This window comes from Lynx canadensis, chromosome B4 (assembly GCF_007474595.2).
Source record: "Lynx canadensis isolate LIC74 chromosome B4, mLynCan4.pri.v2, whole genome shotgun sequence".
Classification (NCBI taxonomy): Eukaryota; Metazoa; Chordata; class Mammalia; order Carnivora; family Felidae; genus Lynx; species Lynx canadensis.
This window is the reverse complement of record NC_044309.1, coordinates 102641479-102654429: the sequence shown is the minus strand read 5'-3', so window position 1 is coordinate 102654429 and position 12951 is coordinate 102641479. Positions and strand designations below refer to the sequence as shown.

Here is a 12951-nt window from a genome sequence, read left to right as displayed (position 1 = left end):
CCAGTACAGGTGCATATTTGCTGAAGGAATCCTAACCCTGCTGCTGAGTAAAATTAATTAGTTCTTTGGGGACTCAGTCTAGATGTTCCTTAAAGTTCCATTCAATGGTAAAGAGTTAAGACTTTTGTTGCTTTGGTTCTAAATGTTCTAAAAATCTTTAATGAACGAAAACAATGGTGTTTAGAAAAATATCAGTTGGTGGAGATTGCAAATGGATGGCTTCAAAGACTTTAGCTACTGTTACAAATCGTCTATGTTCGGTGTCAGACAAGGCAACGATAAAAGTCCCTTTTTTATGATTATAATGAATTATAAAATCTTTTTTTTTTAATACGTGACATCAAACAGTGGTTTAAATACGTCCTTATGGTCAATGTATTGCCAGTGCCTAGAACAATGACTGGCTCACAGTAAATATTCAATAAATACCAACTGAATTAATTCCGTAATATTAACATTCCTTTGAACTCTAAAAGCAGCTGGGTCTTTACCCATCCTTAGAAAGCAATGGAGCAGGAACCAGAAATCCCTTAAAAGGTCAGGGCCAGTAACCAGGCTGATCTAAGCTCCCGTTGGTAGTACAAGGGAGGCTTAAAGCACTGAAGGGTAAGAGGACCCGAAATACGCGTGAGAGAAAAAAAACAAAACAAAACAACAAAAGAGAAGCATAAGGGGAAAGAAGTTTCACAGTGGAGGTTGGCAGGAAGCCACCGCAATTACCACAGGTCAACCCTTGTTACCCGGCGGTCACCAAGGGCTGAGATCTGGGGTAACTACCACCAAAGCCCTCGGCTACACAGACCCCGCTTTTAAGAGCTTCTTATCAAAACTGACATGACCAAGTTCATCCGAGTTCCTCAAAAAGATAAATTACAAGCGCCTAATTCACGTCCTATCCTCCATTCCATTCAAATAACGCAGCCAATAGGAAAATCCTCCGCCCAGAGCTAACGACTCCGAGGAGCTCAGACAGCCCTGGAGGCAGGTCGGCCGTAAAGACCGACTGTTGGCCTCCGGAACCCCGGAGCCCTCAGCCAGGCGGGACAACCTTCCTTCCCTGTCTCCGCCCTTCCAGGTTGGTCCCAGCCCCCGCCGCCCAGGCGGGCTGGACCACACCCGCTTCCCTCCGGTGGCCTGGACGCCCCAGCCGCAGTTCGCGCGAGCGCTCTTCCTGGGGCGGGCACAGGCCTAGGGCGCATGCGCGCTGGTCGAAGGGCGCCTCCCTGTCCGGATCTCGCGAAGTTACGTTAGATTGGCCGCCGGTGACGGGTGGCCGGGCTGGGGGCGGGAGGGCTTCTGAGGTAGGAAGGGAGGTCCGCTCGGCCGGGCGCGCCGCCCCGGTGCTCTGTGGGATACTGGAAGTCTCGAGCGTCTCCTCCCGGTTCCCAGCCCTCCTCTGGCCCGCACTCATAGAAACAGTCACACACCCCCTGCCTTCCCTCTCTTCCCTCTCCGCCTCCCCCTTCCCTCCCCCTCGCGATAAGAAGACCCGGCGGCAGGAGAGGGGATGAAGATGGCGGACGCGAAGCAGAAGCGGAACGAGCAGCTGAAGCGCTGGATCGGCTCCGAGACGGACCTCGAGCCTCCCGTGGTGAAGCGCCAGAAGACCAAGGTGAAGTTCGACGATGGCGCCGTCTTCCTGGCTGCTTGCTCCAGCGGCGACACGGACGAGGTCCTCAAGCTGCTGCACCGCGGCGCCGACATCAATTACGCCAATGTGGACGGACTCACTGCCCTGCACCAGGTCTGTGCACCCCGCCGCTGGCTGTCCTGACCCTGCGGGTTCTCGTCGGCCTCCCGCCGGGGCCTTCTCTCCGCTCTCGGCCTCCGGAGGCTGGGGGCGGCGGGAGACTCCCTGCTGCGGGGTGAGGGGGCGGCTTCCCGCGAGGGAGGGAGGGTGGGAGGGATAGAACTAGTGGAGGGAGGGCTTCTGGCGTGAGGCCCCTTCAGACTAGTTGATGTTGGAGTTGGAAATTGGGTGATTTCCGGGGCAGAGGAAAAAGGGACTGTGGTCGGCTTGGGGCCCCAGGTCCATTTGTGGACGTGTGTCTGGGAGTTGGGGTCGAGACGGGGAGGGGTGTACTGGGCTTGTACCTGGGCCCGATGTCAATGATATACTTGCACGACGGGGGATGCTAAAGAAAACAACCGACGAGGGCATTAGGGACACTTGAGCAGATGGACGTCTTTGGCTTGTAGGTGGGCATTGGATTTACTGTAGTTTTTAGGGCTTGATTACAAATGATGATGATAATAATAGTAATCAAGAGCCCTAAGCGGAGTGCCTGAGCGGACGATTTCCTGTTTTCTCCTTTATTATTGTTGGTCATTGGGGAGGGGGGAGACGGGGTGTAATTAGCTGATCTGCACCGGGTGAAAGGGAGGGGAGGGAGGTGCGTACGGTAAGGAAGGGTTCAAAAGGGCTTGCCCACTGCCGGACCCGAACGTACTAAAGTGTATTCTCCGAGAAGAGATCTGCCGCAGTGTCAGAGATCCTTGAGCCCCACGTCTTGGGGTGTGCACTGGGGTTTAGAAAGAGAGAAATAAACACGGGGCACTCTTTTCAGAGCCGACTACCAAGCTCTGATTTTCCTTTTGGGGGTGGAAAAATAAAAGAAAGCTGGTCAGAAACTTTTCTCAAAATGGATGCTTTGTGCATGTTAAAGTTTTATAGTAGTCTGATTGGGATCTCTCAATGTTAGCCAAATAAGGAGAAACTATTGGCAATCCAGAGATAATGTTGCTTTGCCTTTAACAGGCCAAAAGCAACACAACCACGTAGAGTTCTGCATAAAAAAACAATTTTTAAGTGATGGTAATAGGTGACAGGACATAGACTCTTTCCATTTTCTTACTGGGCAGTTGGAATTAACCTAGAAAACGACTTTACAGCAATAACCTCCCCTTACGGTGAAAAGATTTGTAGACTATCTCAAAGTTGCCTTGGTTATGTATGGAAGATCATAGCTGTGTTTTATTTAATACTGTAACAAAAACTTGTTTGGGAGGTTGAAACTTAAGGCTTTGTATTTTATGCATATTGCCCCACTGCCTTTTTAAAAGAGGTGTGTGATGGCATTTTTCCTTTTGCTGCTTCCTGTTTGGTGAATGATGACCGTTTTAAGTTTTATTTAATTGAATTCTCATATCAAACTTGGCTTATAGCCTTTGTTTACAAAGTTGACTGGATGAATTGAAATGACTGACAAGTTTCAGGACAAATCTGGAATTCAGAGTGTGGAACTCAGTAAAAATATAGTGTGGTCTTGAGTTCTTTTTCTGTGTCATTAGAATCTCTAATGTATAGCATGGTTTTTATTTGGCTGAGGTTTATTTTAAAGCATAGCAAATTCTAGATTCTAAAAACATGGTGTTGGGAATGAAAGAAACTTTTGCCATTAAAAATGATAAAAATGTAGTTATGTGAGATGAAGAATCTTTAAGTATCTTTCAAGTGTAATTTGCATGTGTTAGTACGGAATTGATTCTGAAAGACATTTATTGTATGCTTGAGGTCAGGGTACAATTGGATAATGGTTTACATCAATATGTTTTATTAAAATTGTCAAATAGAAATTTAAAGTTATTATATTTGTGGAGGAACCCAATTGTATTTGCTTGGAGGAAGAGGAAATTTTCTAATACTTACGTTAATGTAATATTAATACTGGCTTAGGTAAGAAGAGAAAATACCCATTACAGACTTCTTAAGGGTTTTTTTTTCCCCTCTCAATTTGGACATGTTGCAAGAATTATCAGACTTATCAATGTTTTCCTGATTAACTGAATTCAGTTGTTTGGCAACATGTAGGTGTAGTCTTTATTGGGTATTTTGTTTTAGCTGAGAAGCTTGTTAAGCAGAAATTTTGAAGTTTATGCATAATCATTTGCGTAATATCTTTTTGTAATTTTATCTGCACATTATGTCAGTGAAGCCAAAGTCTTTAAAATATCAAGCATTAAAATTTTTATCATGTTTTCTCTACTCATTTCTCTTTTATCAACTCTTGTACTTTTTTCCCATTGTGACTGTGAGAACAAGGAGTTCGCTTTGGGCAAATTCAGAACAACAGTGCAAAGGTGATAAATACAACTTTTTTAAAAAAAAGAATCACAAGGAAATTTTAAGCTTTTAAGAAATACCTTGAATGGTGCTTTTTTTGAATACTTAAATTAAAAAACCTAAAATTGACCCATTGATATAATAGCCCTACAATAGTATTTTTTTTAATTTAACCTCTCAAAAGATGATATAATACCTAAAATGTTTTTGCTAGATTATCTATCGGTTAGTCTTTTGGAATATTTATGTTTTTGGTTTTAGTCAAGTGTCTTAAATTTCACTGTCAGGATAGTTTTAGAAACCTCACAATCCTTAAATAAACTTAATCTAATATTTAGCATCTTATATTTAAAAATTTGTTGGTTGAATGTCCTTTCTCATTGAAAGTTACAAAAGATACTGAATTTTCAGTTATTCTTTTTGTACAGAAGTATGTCATCCATATTGGAAAAAAGCAGTGTTTCGTGTCAAATTTCCTGTCTTGGTCTCTGGAATAGCCTCCCTCCCCCTGACTCCCAGAGCTAGAAAACAATACTAAATAGTACTGAAGTTAAAATAAACTTCTGATTTTCTAGAACTGAAGTCTAGAGTAGATTTTTATTTTTATTGGTGGGCATTAATCAGCTCTGATTTTATAGGTACCTAGTACAGTTTTCTACCTGTATATTTCAGTATACATTATAGATTTTAGGAGAGTAAAGAGTTTTCTATAAAATGCCTTACTGCTGAGTCCTACTGATACTTGCATAAAATGCAGGACTGAGATTTCTTCCAACAGTTTTGAGTTTAACCTTTGATTTTTACCTTAAAATTATATCTACTTCCTCTGTGCCAGTAACTTCCAAGTCAGTTTCCAGTTTTCACATTTCTGCAGAGCTCCAGTCCCTCATTTCCATTTTTCTAGTAATGAAGTATTGACTTAAAATGAAATATTACTCAATATATTGTGATTCTCTACTTAAAAATATATATTTAAGTAGTAATGTAGTAAATAGAGTTTCACCCCCTTTGTCATGGGATAGCAACTACTGTATTTGCATTTACCCTTGTGATTTCTTCAAAGAATTCTTATTCACACATGGATTTTCATAGCTGAAATAGTTTTATAATCTACTTTTATCACTTAACATTAGTGTGTATATATATATATATATATATATGTATGTATTTTTTTTTTCCATATCTTAAGACATTACCTGTATCCAGGTACCTGTTGTTAGACAGTTTTACATCAATGTCAGGAATTTCTTTGAATTCAGCCTGAAATAAAAGTTAAATCTTTCTTTACCAAGCCTACTCTTCTTATTAATGCCTCTGATTCTTTCAGTGATATCATTAATCTCTGGATCAGGCTTAAAATTCAGTTATTGTTTACTTATCTCTTTGTCTACATATATCCAATCAGTTCTTTTCCTTGCTACTCTACTCTCATTAACAACCTAGTTCATACCTTTATTTTATCCCTAGAGTATAATAATAGGTTAATTGCTTTATCTGCCTTCCCTGGCTCTCTGGTCCAATCCAGCATATTCATATTCATCAGGATAATTTTTTAACAGTATCATTTTGATTGTGTCATTTCTCTCCTTAAGCTCAAAGTGTTTCATCATTTAGCTTATAATTGATATATCGCTATTGTGTTCTACTTTCTTTTAATGCCTACTTATTTATTTTGGGAGGGCGGGGTGGGGAGAGAGAGAGGGAGACACAGAATCCAAAGCAGGCTCCAGGCTCTGAGCTGCCAGTACAGAGCCGGACACGGGGCTCGAACCTATGAACTGTGAGATGATGACTTGAGCTGAAGTCAGACAGACACTTAACCAACTGAGCCACCCAGACGTCCCATTTTTTTTACTCTTTACCTTTTTATTTCCATGCTTATGGAAATACTTTTTCTGCCACTAGAATATCTTCCCTTCCTTCTTTGCCATTCACAATCCTAGTTATTCTTCCGGGTTCAATGGAGTTGCCAGCCAGTAGGGATCTTTCTGTCCTTTGAATTTGTATAATACTATGGCACTCTTTTCTCTGGGGTGCTCATTATTCCTTATATTTTGCCTTTCTGCTGCTGTTGAAACGCTTCTTGCTGAATAGTGTTTGTTTTTAAATTTGTCTTTCCTGATAGACTATAACGCCCCAATTTCCCATATTTTTGTATTTCCAGAGCCTGGCACATTGTAGATACTCACTAAAGATTTTTTTCATTTGTATCTTATACAAGATACAAAACTTGTATTATAAGTAGGAAGTTTTGTACTTATCCGTATATTGTAAGATAAATTTTTAAAACACTTCACATCCACTACTTACTGTTCTTACACATAGTAGAACTTACATGTTTATAAGACAAATGAAAATCTTTGTTGTGGATATTCTGTGCAGATTTTTTTAGTATCTTGAGCTTTAAAGAATTTCTTTTTTTTTAATTTTTTTAATTTTTTTTAAATTTTTTTTTTTTCAACGTTTATTTATTTTTGGGACAGAGAGAGACAGAGCATGAACGGGGGAGGGGCAGAGAGAGAGGGAGACACAGAATCGGAAACAGGCTCCAGGCTCCGAGCCATCAGCCCAGAGCCTGACGCGGGGCTCGAACTCACGGACCGCGAGATCGTGACCTGGCTGAAGTCGGACGCCCAACCGACTGCGCCACCCAGGCGCCCCTTTAAAGAATTTCTTAATATTAACCTCCTTCCTAATAAAAAATCTTAAATCAGTTTAAATCTTGGTTAAGTGATAGAAAAATATTGAGTTGAGTCATTAATTGATTTGTCACCTTCTTTATAGGAGTCTGAACTAGGTCCTCCAGAAGAATACAAACTAGAATTAGATCCATATTCTGTACTATTATAATTTTAAAATGAAGTTCTCCTTTTACTTTTCAAAAGACAGACTTGCAGATAAGTTTAGTATTCAATCCTTTTGCTCTTAAAATACAAATTTTATCAACTTCTAAGGAAGTCATTTGAAGCTTCTTTGTAAAAATATGTGGTTCCCCTCTTGACAGTAAAAGGAGTACTTTTGTGCAGTCTTTTCTTAAGTGCTCAATCTTCTCAGCCAAGGCATTTTCACTGAATCGTAATCTGAAATGTAACTCTCTTTAAAAGTATTCTAATAGGGCTACTTAAAGTGTTTTCCAACCAAAAGGAAGAGAGATTGGAAGCAGCTGATACTGAGTCTCTTGTTAGAGAATAGCGTAATGGCTATATATGAGAAATCTGTTTAAAACTGCAGATAGAGTTTATTGTTTGTTTTTTGAGGTAGGGATGTTAAGATCTTAGAAGAATCTATTGAATCACTTATAAATATCTATTTTAAGGAATGTGTAGTATAAATTACTCTCTCTACATAATTTTCTTATTAGAAAGACTGTAACACTTTATGCTGATGGCTCTTAAAAGTTTTTATTGAAACCATCCTAAATCCATTAAAAGAAAAAAAAAACCCACCTAAATAAACAAAACTTCTAACCCCAAACTGGCCCCTCATTTCCTGCAAATAAATGGACAACCCTAGCCATATATGGAGTGTGCGGGTAGGACACCAGTGCCCACATTGCTACTGTTACAATGTCTTCTCTGCCGTTGCTGCCTTTGTGCTTCCTGGCAACAGTTTTGTGGTCTGACTTTGAAGTGTCATAACCAAGACCCATCTTTCATGTGCTTCAGCTAGTGTGATTGCAAGCTGTGACTGAGCATTTTCTAGTACAGCCAGGTAGAAGCAGGAGATGCAATAGAAGAAATTTGTTACCACATTTTACAAATGCTGTTCACATAGTAAAAGTACTTGCACTTAAAATTTTAAGTCTAAGGGCACCCGGCTGGCTCAGTCAGTGGACCATGCAACTCTTGATCTTAGAGTTGTAGGTTCAAGCCCCGTGCTGGGTATAGAGATTATTTAAAAATAAAATCTCTTAAAAAAAAAAAAAAAGTCTAGTTAGATGATTTTTTTAGAGATGAGTAGAAAGATGACTTTTTTTTTTAATGTTTATTCATTTTTGAGAGACCGAGACAGAGCATGAATGGGGGAGGGGCAGAGAGAGAGGGAGACACAGAATCTGAAGCAGGCTGTCGGCTCTGAGCTGTCAGCACAGAGCCTGATGGTGGGGCTGGAACTCATGAACCTCGAGATCATGGCCTGAGCTGAAGTCAGACGCTTAACCTACTGAGCCACCCAGGTGTCCCGAAAGATGACTTTTATGGGAGATAGTGGATATAGAAAAATATGTTACTGCTATAGCATTACTATATTACTTCTTGAGAGTTCCCGAAGTTGGTAGTTTCATTCCTTTCTGCCTGAAAAATACTGTTTTCACCCCTACTTTTTCTTTGAAAGTTTATGGGGTTCCACAATCATTTTGAAAAGATGGAGTATTGGCATTTTGGTAGACCTCTTTGAAAGGTTGAAGACCTCCAACAGTCTTTTGAGTTTATTCTGTGTTGGAATTGGATATATATTAGCCATGGCTTATCACAGTGTTTTATTAAGAAGTAGACTTGGCTGGTGAACATTTGGTGAGGACTTGTTATATGTGGAACCCTGTGGTACATGCTTTTACAACCAATATTTTATTTAATTCTCACAGCATCCCTTTTCACTTGCTCAAGATTACCAAGATAATAAACGACAGAGCTGGGAGGTCTATCTGATTCCAAAGCTCAAACTTACAACTATGCTAGGTATCTTATTTTTGTGTGTTTTTAATTTTCTTGATTTTTATTTATTTATTTTGTGAGAGAGAAATTCAGGGAGAGAACATGTGCATGCATCCGTGCACATGAGCAGGGGAGGGGCAGAGAGAGCGAGAGCGAAAGAGAATCCCAAGCAGGCTCTGCACTATCGACACAGAGCCCAACATGGGGCTCAGTCTCACCAACTGTAAGATCATGACCTGAGCTGAAATCCAGAGTCTGACGCTTGACCAACTGAGCCACCCAGGTGCCCCATCTTTTAAATCTGAAGAAGAAAGTATTCTTAAATCTAGTCATTATGTTTGATGATTAGTAGTTACAGTTTTCTCTGTTAATCAGCAGAGAATTAAACACACACACATATATATATATAATGTGTTTATATAATATAATATATAAAATATATAAACAACACAACACATATATATAATTTTTTCTTCATGTACGTTTGCTGTAGCTGGGCAACACTTTTATGAGCTTTCTGTGGTAACTGAAATAGTAGTACTATATCTAAATTAATCTCAGGGGCAAGGGTTCCTGAGTGGCACAGTCAGTTAAGCGTTGGACTGTTGATTTCTGCTCAGGTTATGATCTCGAGGTTCATGAAATTGAACCCCATGTGGGGCTCTGTGTTGACAGCATGGAGCCTGCTTGGGATTCTCTCTCTGCCTCTCTCTCTCTCTCTCTCTCTCTCTCTCTCTCTCTCTGTCTCTGTCTCACACACACACACATGTGCGCGCGCTCTGTCTCTCTATTCCAAAATAAATATTTTTTAAAAGACCTCAGAATCTGTCCTAAATTTTAGGAACTTCAAAGATTGTTTTTGACCGGCCTTTATGTACAGAATATTTTTTTTAATTAAAAAAATTTTTTTTTAATTTATTTTTGAAAGAGACAGAGAGAGACAGAGACAGAATCTGAAGCAGGCTGTAAGCTCTGAACTGTCAGAACAGAGCCTGATGTGGGGTTCAAACCCACAAGCTGTGAGATCATGAAGTCAGATGCCTAACTGACTGACACACCCAGGTGCCCCATATGTACAGAATATTTGATCAAGTGCTTTGGGAGGTTGCAAAGGAACTTGCAACAAAAACTCCTTTTTTTTTGGACATAGAGTTTAGTCTTTAAACATCTTCATTTTCCTTTATCCTAATAATAATTTATATTAATGCTTTAGTCATTTTTATGTATGCATTTACAGTATACACCTTATATATATACACACATATTTAACTTCTAATGAAAAGAGATAAATTATAGGTAAACTCATATCCATATTAATTTAAAAAAGAAGAAAGAAAACAACCTTGAGCTTGTCACTACCATTTAATCTGCACTTTACTGCCTGATACAGTGATTATTGGTATTCATAATTAGGGCTTGAGATATTACATGAAATGCTAGTGAAATTACCTGAATTAACTTATGAATTAGTAAAACAAACGTTTTAATGTTAATCATGTTTGATTTAAAAAAATTTTTTTAACGTTTATTCATTTTTGAGAGACAGAGAGAAAGACACAGCATGAGCCAGGGAGGGGCAGAGAGAGAGGGAGACACAGAATCCAAAGCAGGCTCCAGGCTCTGAGCTGTCAGCACAGAGCCTGATGCAGGGCTCGAACTTACGAACCGTGAGATCGTGACCTGAGCCTAAGTCGGGTGCTCAACTGACTGAGCCACCCAGGCGCCCCCCCCCCTTTTTTTTTAAATTTTTTAAATGTTTATTTATTTTGACAGAGACAGAGCAGGAGTGGGGGAGGGGCAGAGAGAGAGGGAGACCCACAGTTCCAAGCAGGCTCCAGGCTGTCAGCACAGAGCCCGACGTGGGGCTCAAACCCGCGGGCTGCAAGATCATGACCTGAGCCAAAGTCGGACACTCAACCGACTGAGCCACCCAGGTACCCCAATCATGTTTGATTTTAACTGGAAGTCTTTTGTTAGTAAGAATATCCAAGTTATAAAAGTACTCAATTTTTAAATTCATTTTGCAAAACTTAGACAAATTATATTTCAGGTCTTAACTTAGAAATGGCAATAGAATTTTTTTTCCTTGTTGTTAATAAGTGAGAGCACCATTTGACATGTGATTTACTTGTCCATCCAATCACTGATTCCCAGAATTTTACATTTTATAGACTAATAAAATGTTTTCTTAAATTTTAGTGACTAAAAGAGGATAGCCTGATTTTTTTGTTAGGACGTTAAAAACAACTTGATCACCTTATACTATCATCATTTTCATAAAGAAAAAACATTTTAACAACAAAAAAGTATATAGTATTCATATAAAAGACACTGGGGACTCATGTCAGTCCATAAAATTATTGCTGTGCTGACCACAGATGTTCTTGATAGTCTTTCATGCAAGTAGAGAGGGTAATTCAGATTTCATGACTCTATTCCGTATGTCCTCCTTCTAGCAGGATATGATATGATAGCATGCAGATGATGGCAGGCCACATCATCAGGGTATAAGTGCCTGGCCCCTGATTACCCAATGTGGAACAGAAAAGAATTTACCTAAAGAGATTCAGGAGATCAGTGAAAGTGATCCACCAATTCATATTTTAGGAACCACCAGCTTCATGTTTATATTTCCATAAGCTGTTGCACATGTAATCTTCCTCTGGAATATATTTTCCAGTTTTTTTTGTTAAAGCACAGCTCAAAGCACAGTGTGGATTTGCTTGACCACTGGGGTACACAGTGAGTCTCTACTGTTTAAACTCTAAGTTTGGCACCTCTACACTATCATCTTTTAGTATCTCTCTCCAGACAAAATAGGTGGATTCTTTCAAATAGAGACTTTGATTCATTTTTCTTTAAATCCCCTTTGGTATCTGAGTTTTCTTTTAGCAGGTGCATAGTGTTTATTGGTTAAAAAAAAAAAAAATTGAACACACTCTAGACCAATTTTGTGAAGAGTAGAGTTCATAGAAACAGAACGATGATAGTTTGCATGGATAAATACAACAGAGCTAACAAACATTAAAAATGTTGTCGTAAAGGTGCTTATGCCAATAACTTACTTTTATAATGTTTCACATGCAAAGGGAGTCATTTTTACAGTCAAAATTTAACAGGATCTTAGACTTATTTTTGAAATGGAATATATTCCTTATTACCAACACAAGGAGAATTTTGCTCAGTTTATGCAACATACTTTAAAAATGAATTACTTCAAACAAGTTGTAGGTTGTTGGTTTAGAAAAGGAATCGCTAGCATACTGGCATTAGAAGCTAATTTATATTTTCAGATGATTTTTAATCGCAGCTTTTGTTTTCTGAATAACACTTTCACTGTGAATCTCCCCGTATGCCAGTATTTTCTGACCTTATTAGTATTTTGGTTGTTTATCTTTTCATTGTTAAGCTAACCATAAAAAGACAAACTTGAGCTCTGTGTTACTGCCCTAAGTGTGCTTGCTCCCAACTCAAATGCTCTTTCATGGGTGGAGACATTCCACATTGTCATGTGTTGTATAGGCATTTCTGAAATGACATTCAGTAGAAACCATGGAAAGAAATGAAGGCATTCCTCAGCTGTCACCTTTTTAGTAATCTGTTTAAATGCCTTATGTGCATTAAGTGTGAGGTATTCTGCATGGAGAGCTTCACTTAAAAAGCATTACTTTAGCTTATTAAGTCATATTTGAGCTGAAATTACACTTTTTTCTTTAACATGTTCTCTAACAAAAAAACAAGGTTGTAGAAAGTTTGTGTCATTTTCTTGAATATTTGCATAGTGCAAAGGAGAAATTTTGTGAGAATGTGAATTGACACCTACTTAGAAGTTAACCATGTGGAAAAGTGTATTTTCCTGGATTAACTGTCAAAACACATACATGCACATACACGCATACCAATTATCTTTATGGGAAACATACTAAAGTACGTACATTTCATTCAGTCTTATTTTAGATGGTCATAAATGTATTCAAATATTTATATTTTTGCTTGGAACATTTCTGGAACTCTTCTCAGCTCCAGAATGTTCTTTTTTTTTTTTTTTTTTTTTTTTAATGTTTATTTATATTTTGGGGGGGGGCAGAGAGATGGAGACAGACTCCCAAGCAGACTCCAGGCTCCGAGCTGTGAGCTGTCAGCGCAGAGCCCAAGGTGACCTGAGCTGAAGTTGGACTGAACTGCCCAGGCACCCCGAGAATGTTCTTTTGAATATCTTTAGTATTGAGGATTTTT

At 39.2% G+C, this 12951-nt stretch overlaps 1 protein-coding gene across 6 annotated transcripts in view; it reads left to right on the top strand.

Moving 5' to 3' along the window:
• Window positions 1–1275: 1275 nt before the first annotated feature.
• PPP1R12A (protein phosphatase 1 regulatory subunit 12A) overlaps window positions 1276–12951 on the top strand; it is a 163618-nt gene continuing 151942 nt past the window's right edge. For 3 of the 6 annotated variants that reach the window (XM_030323293.1, XM_030323292.1, XM_030323297.1), the window contains exon 1: window positions 1277–1744. In XM_030323293.1, the coding sequence (XP_030179153.1) occupies window positions 1508–1744 (237 nt within the window). In that variant the 5' untranslated portion in view covers window positions 1277–1507. Of the gene's footprint in view, window positions 1745–12951 lie in introns of all 6 variants that reach the window. The other 3 variants (XM_030323296.1, XM_030323294.1, XR_003970477.1) reach the window with 2 other exon arrangements.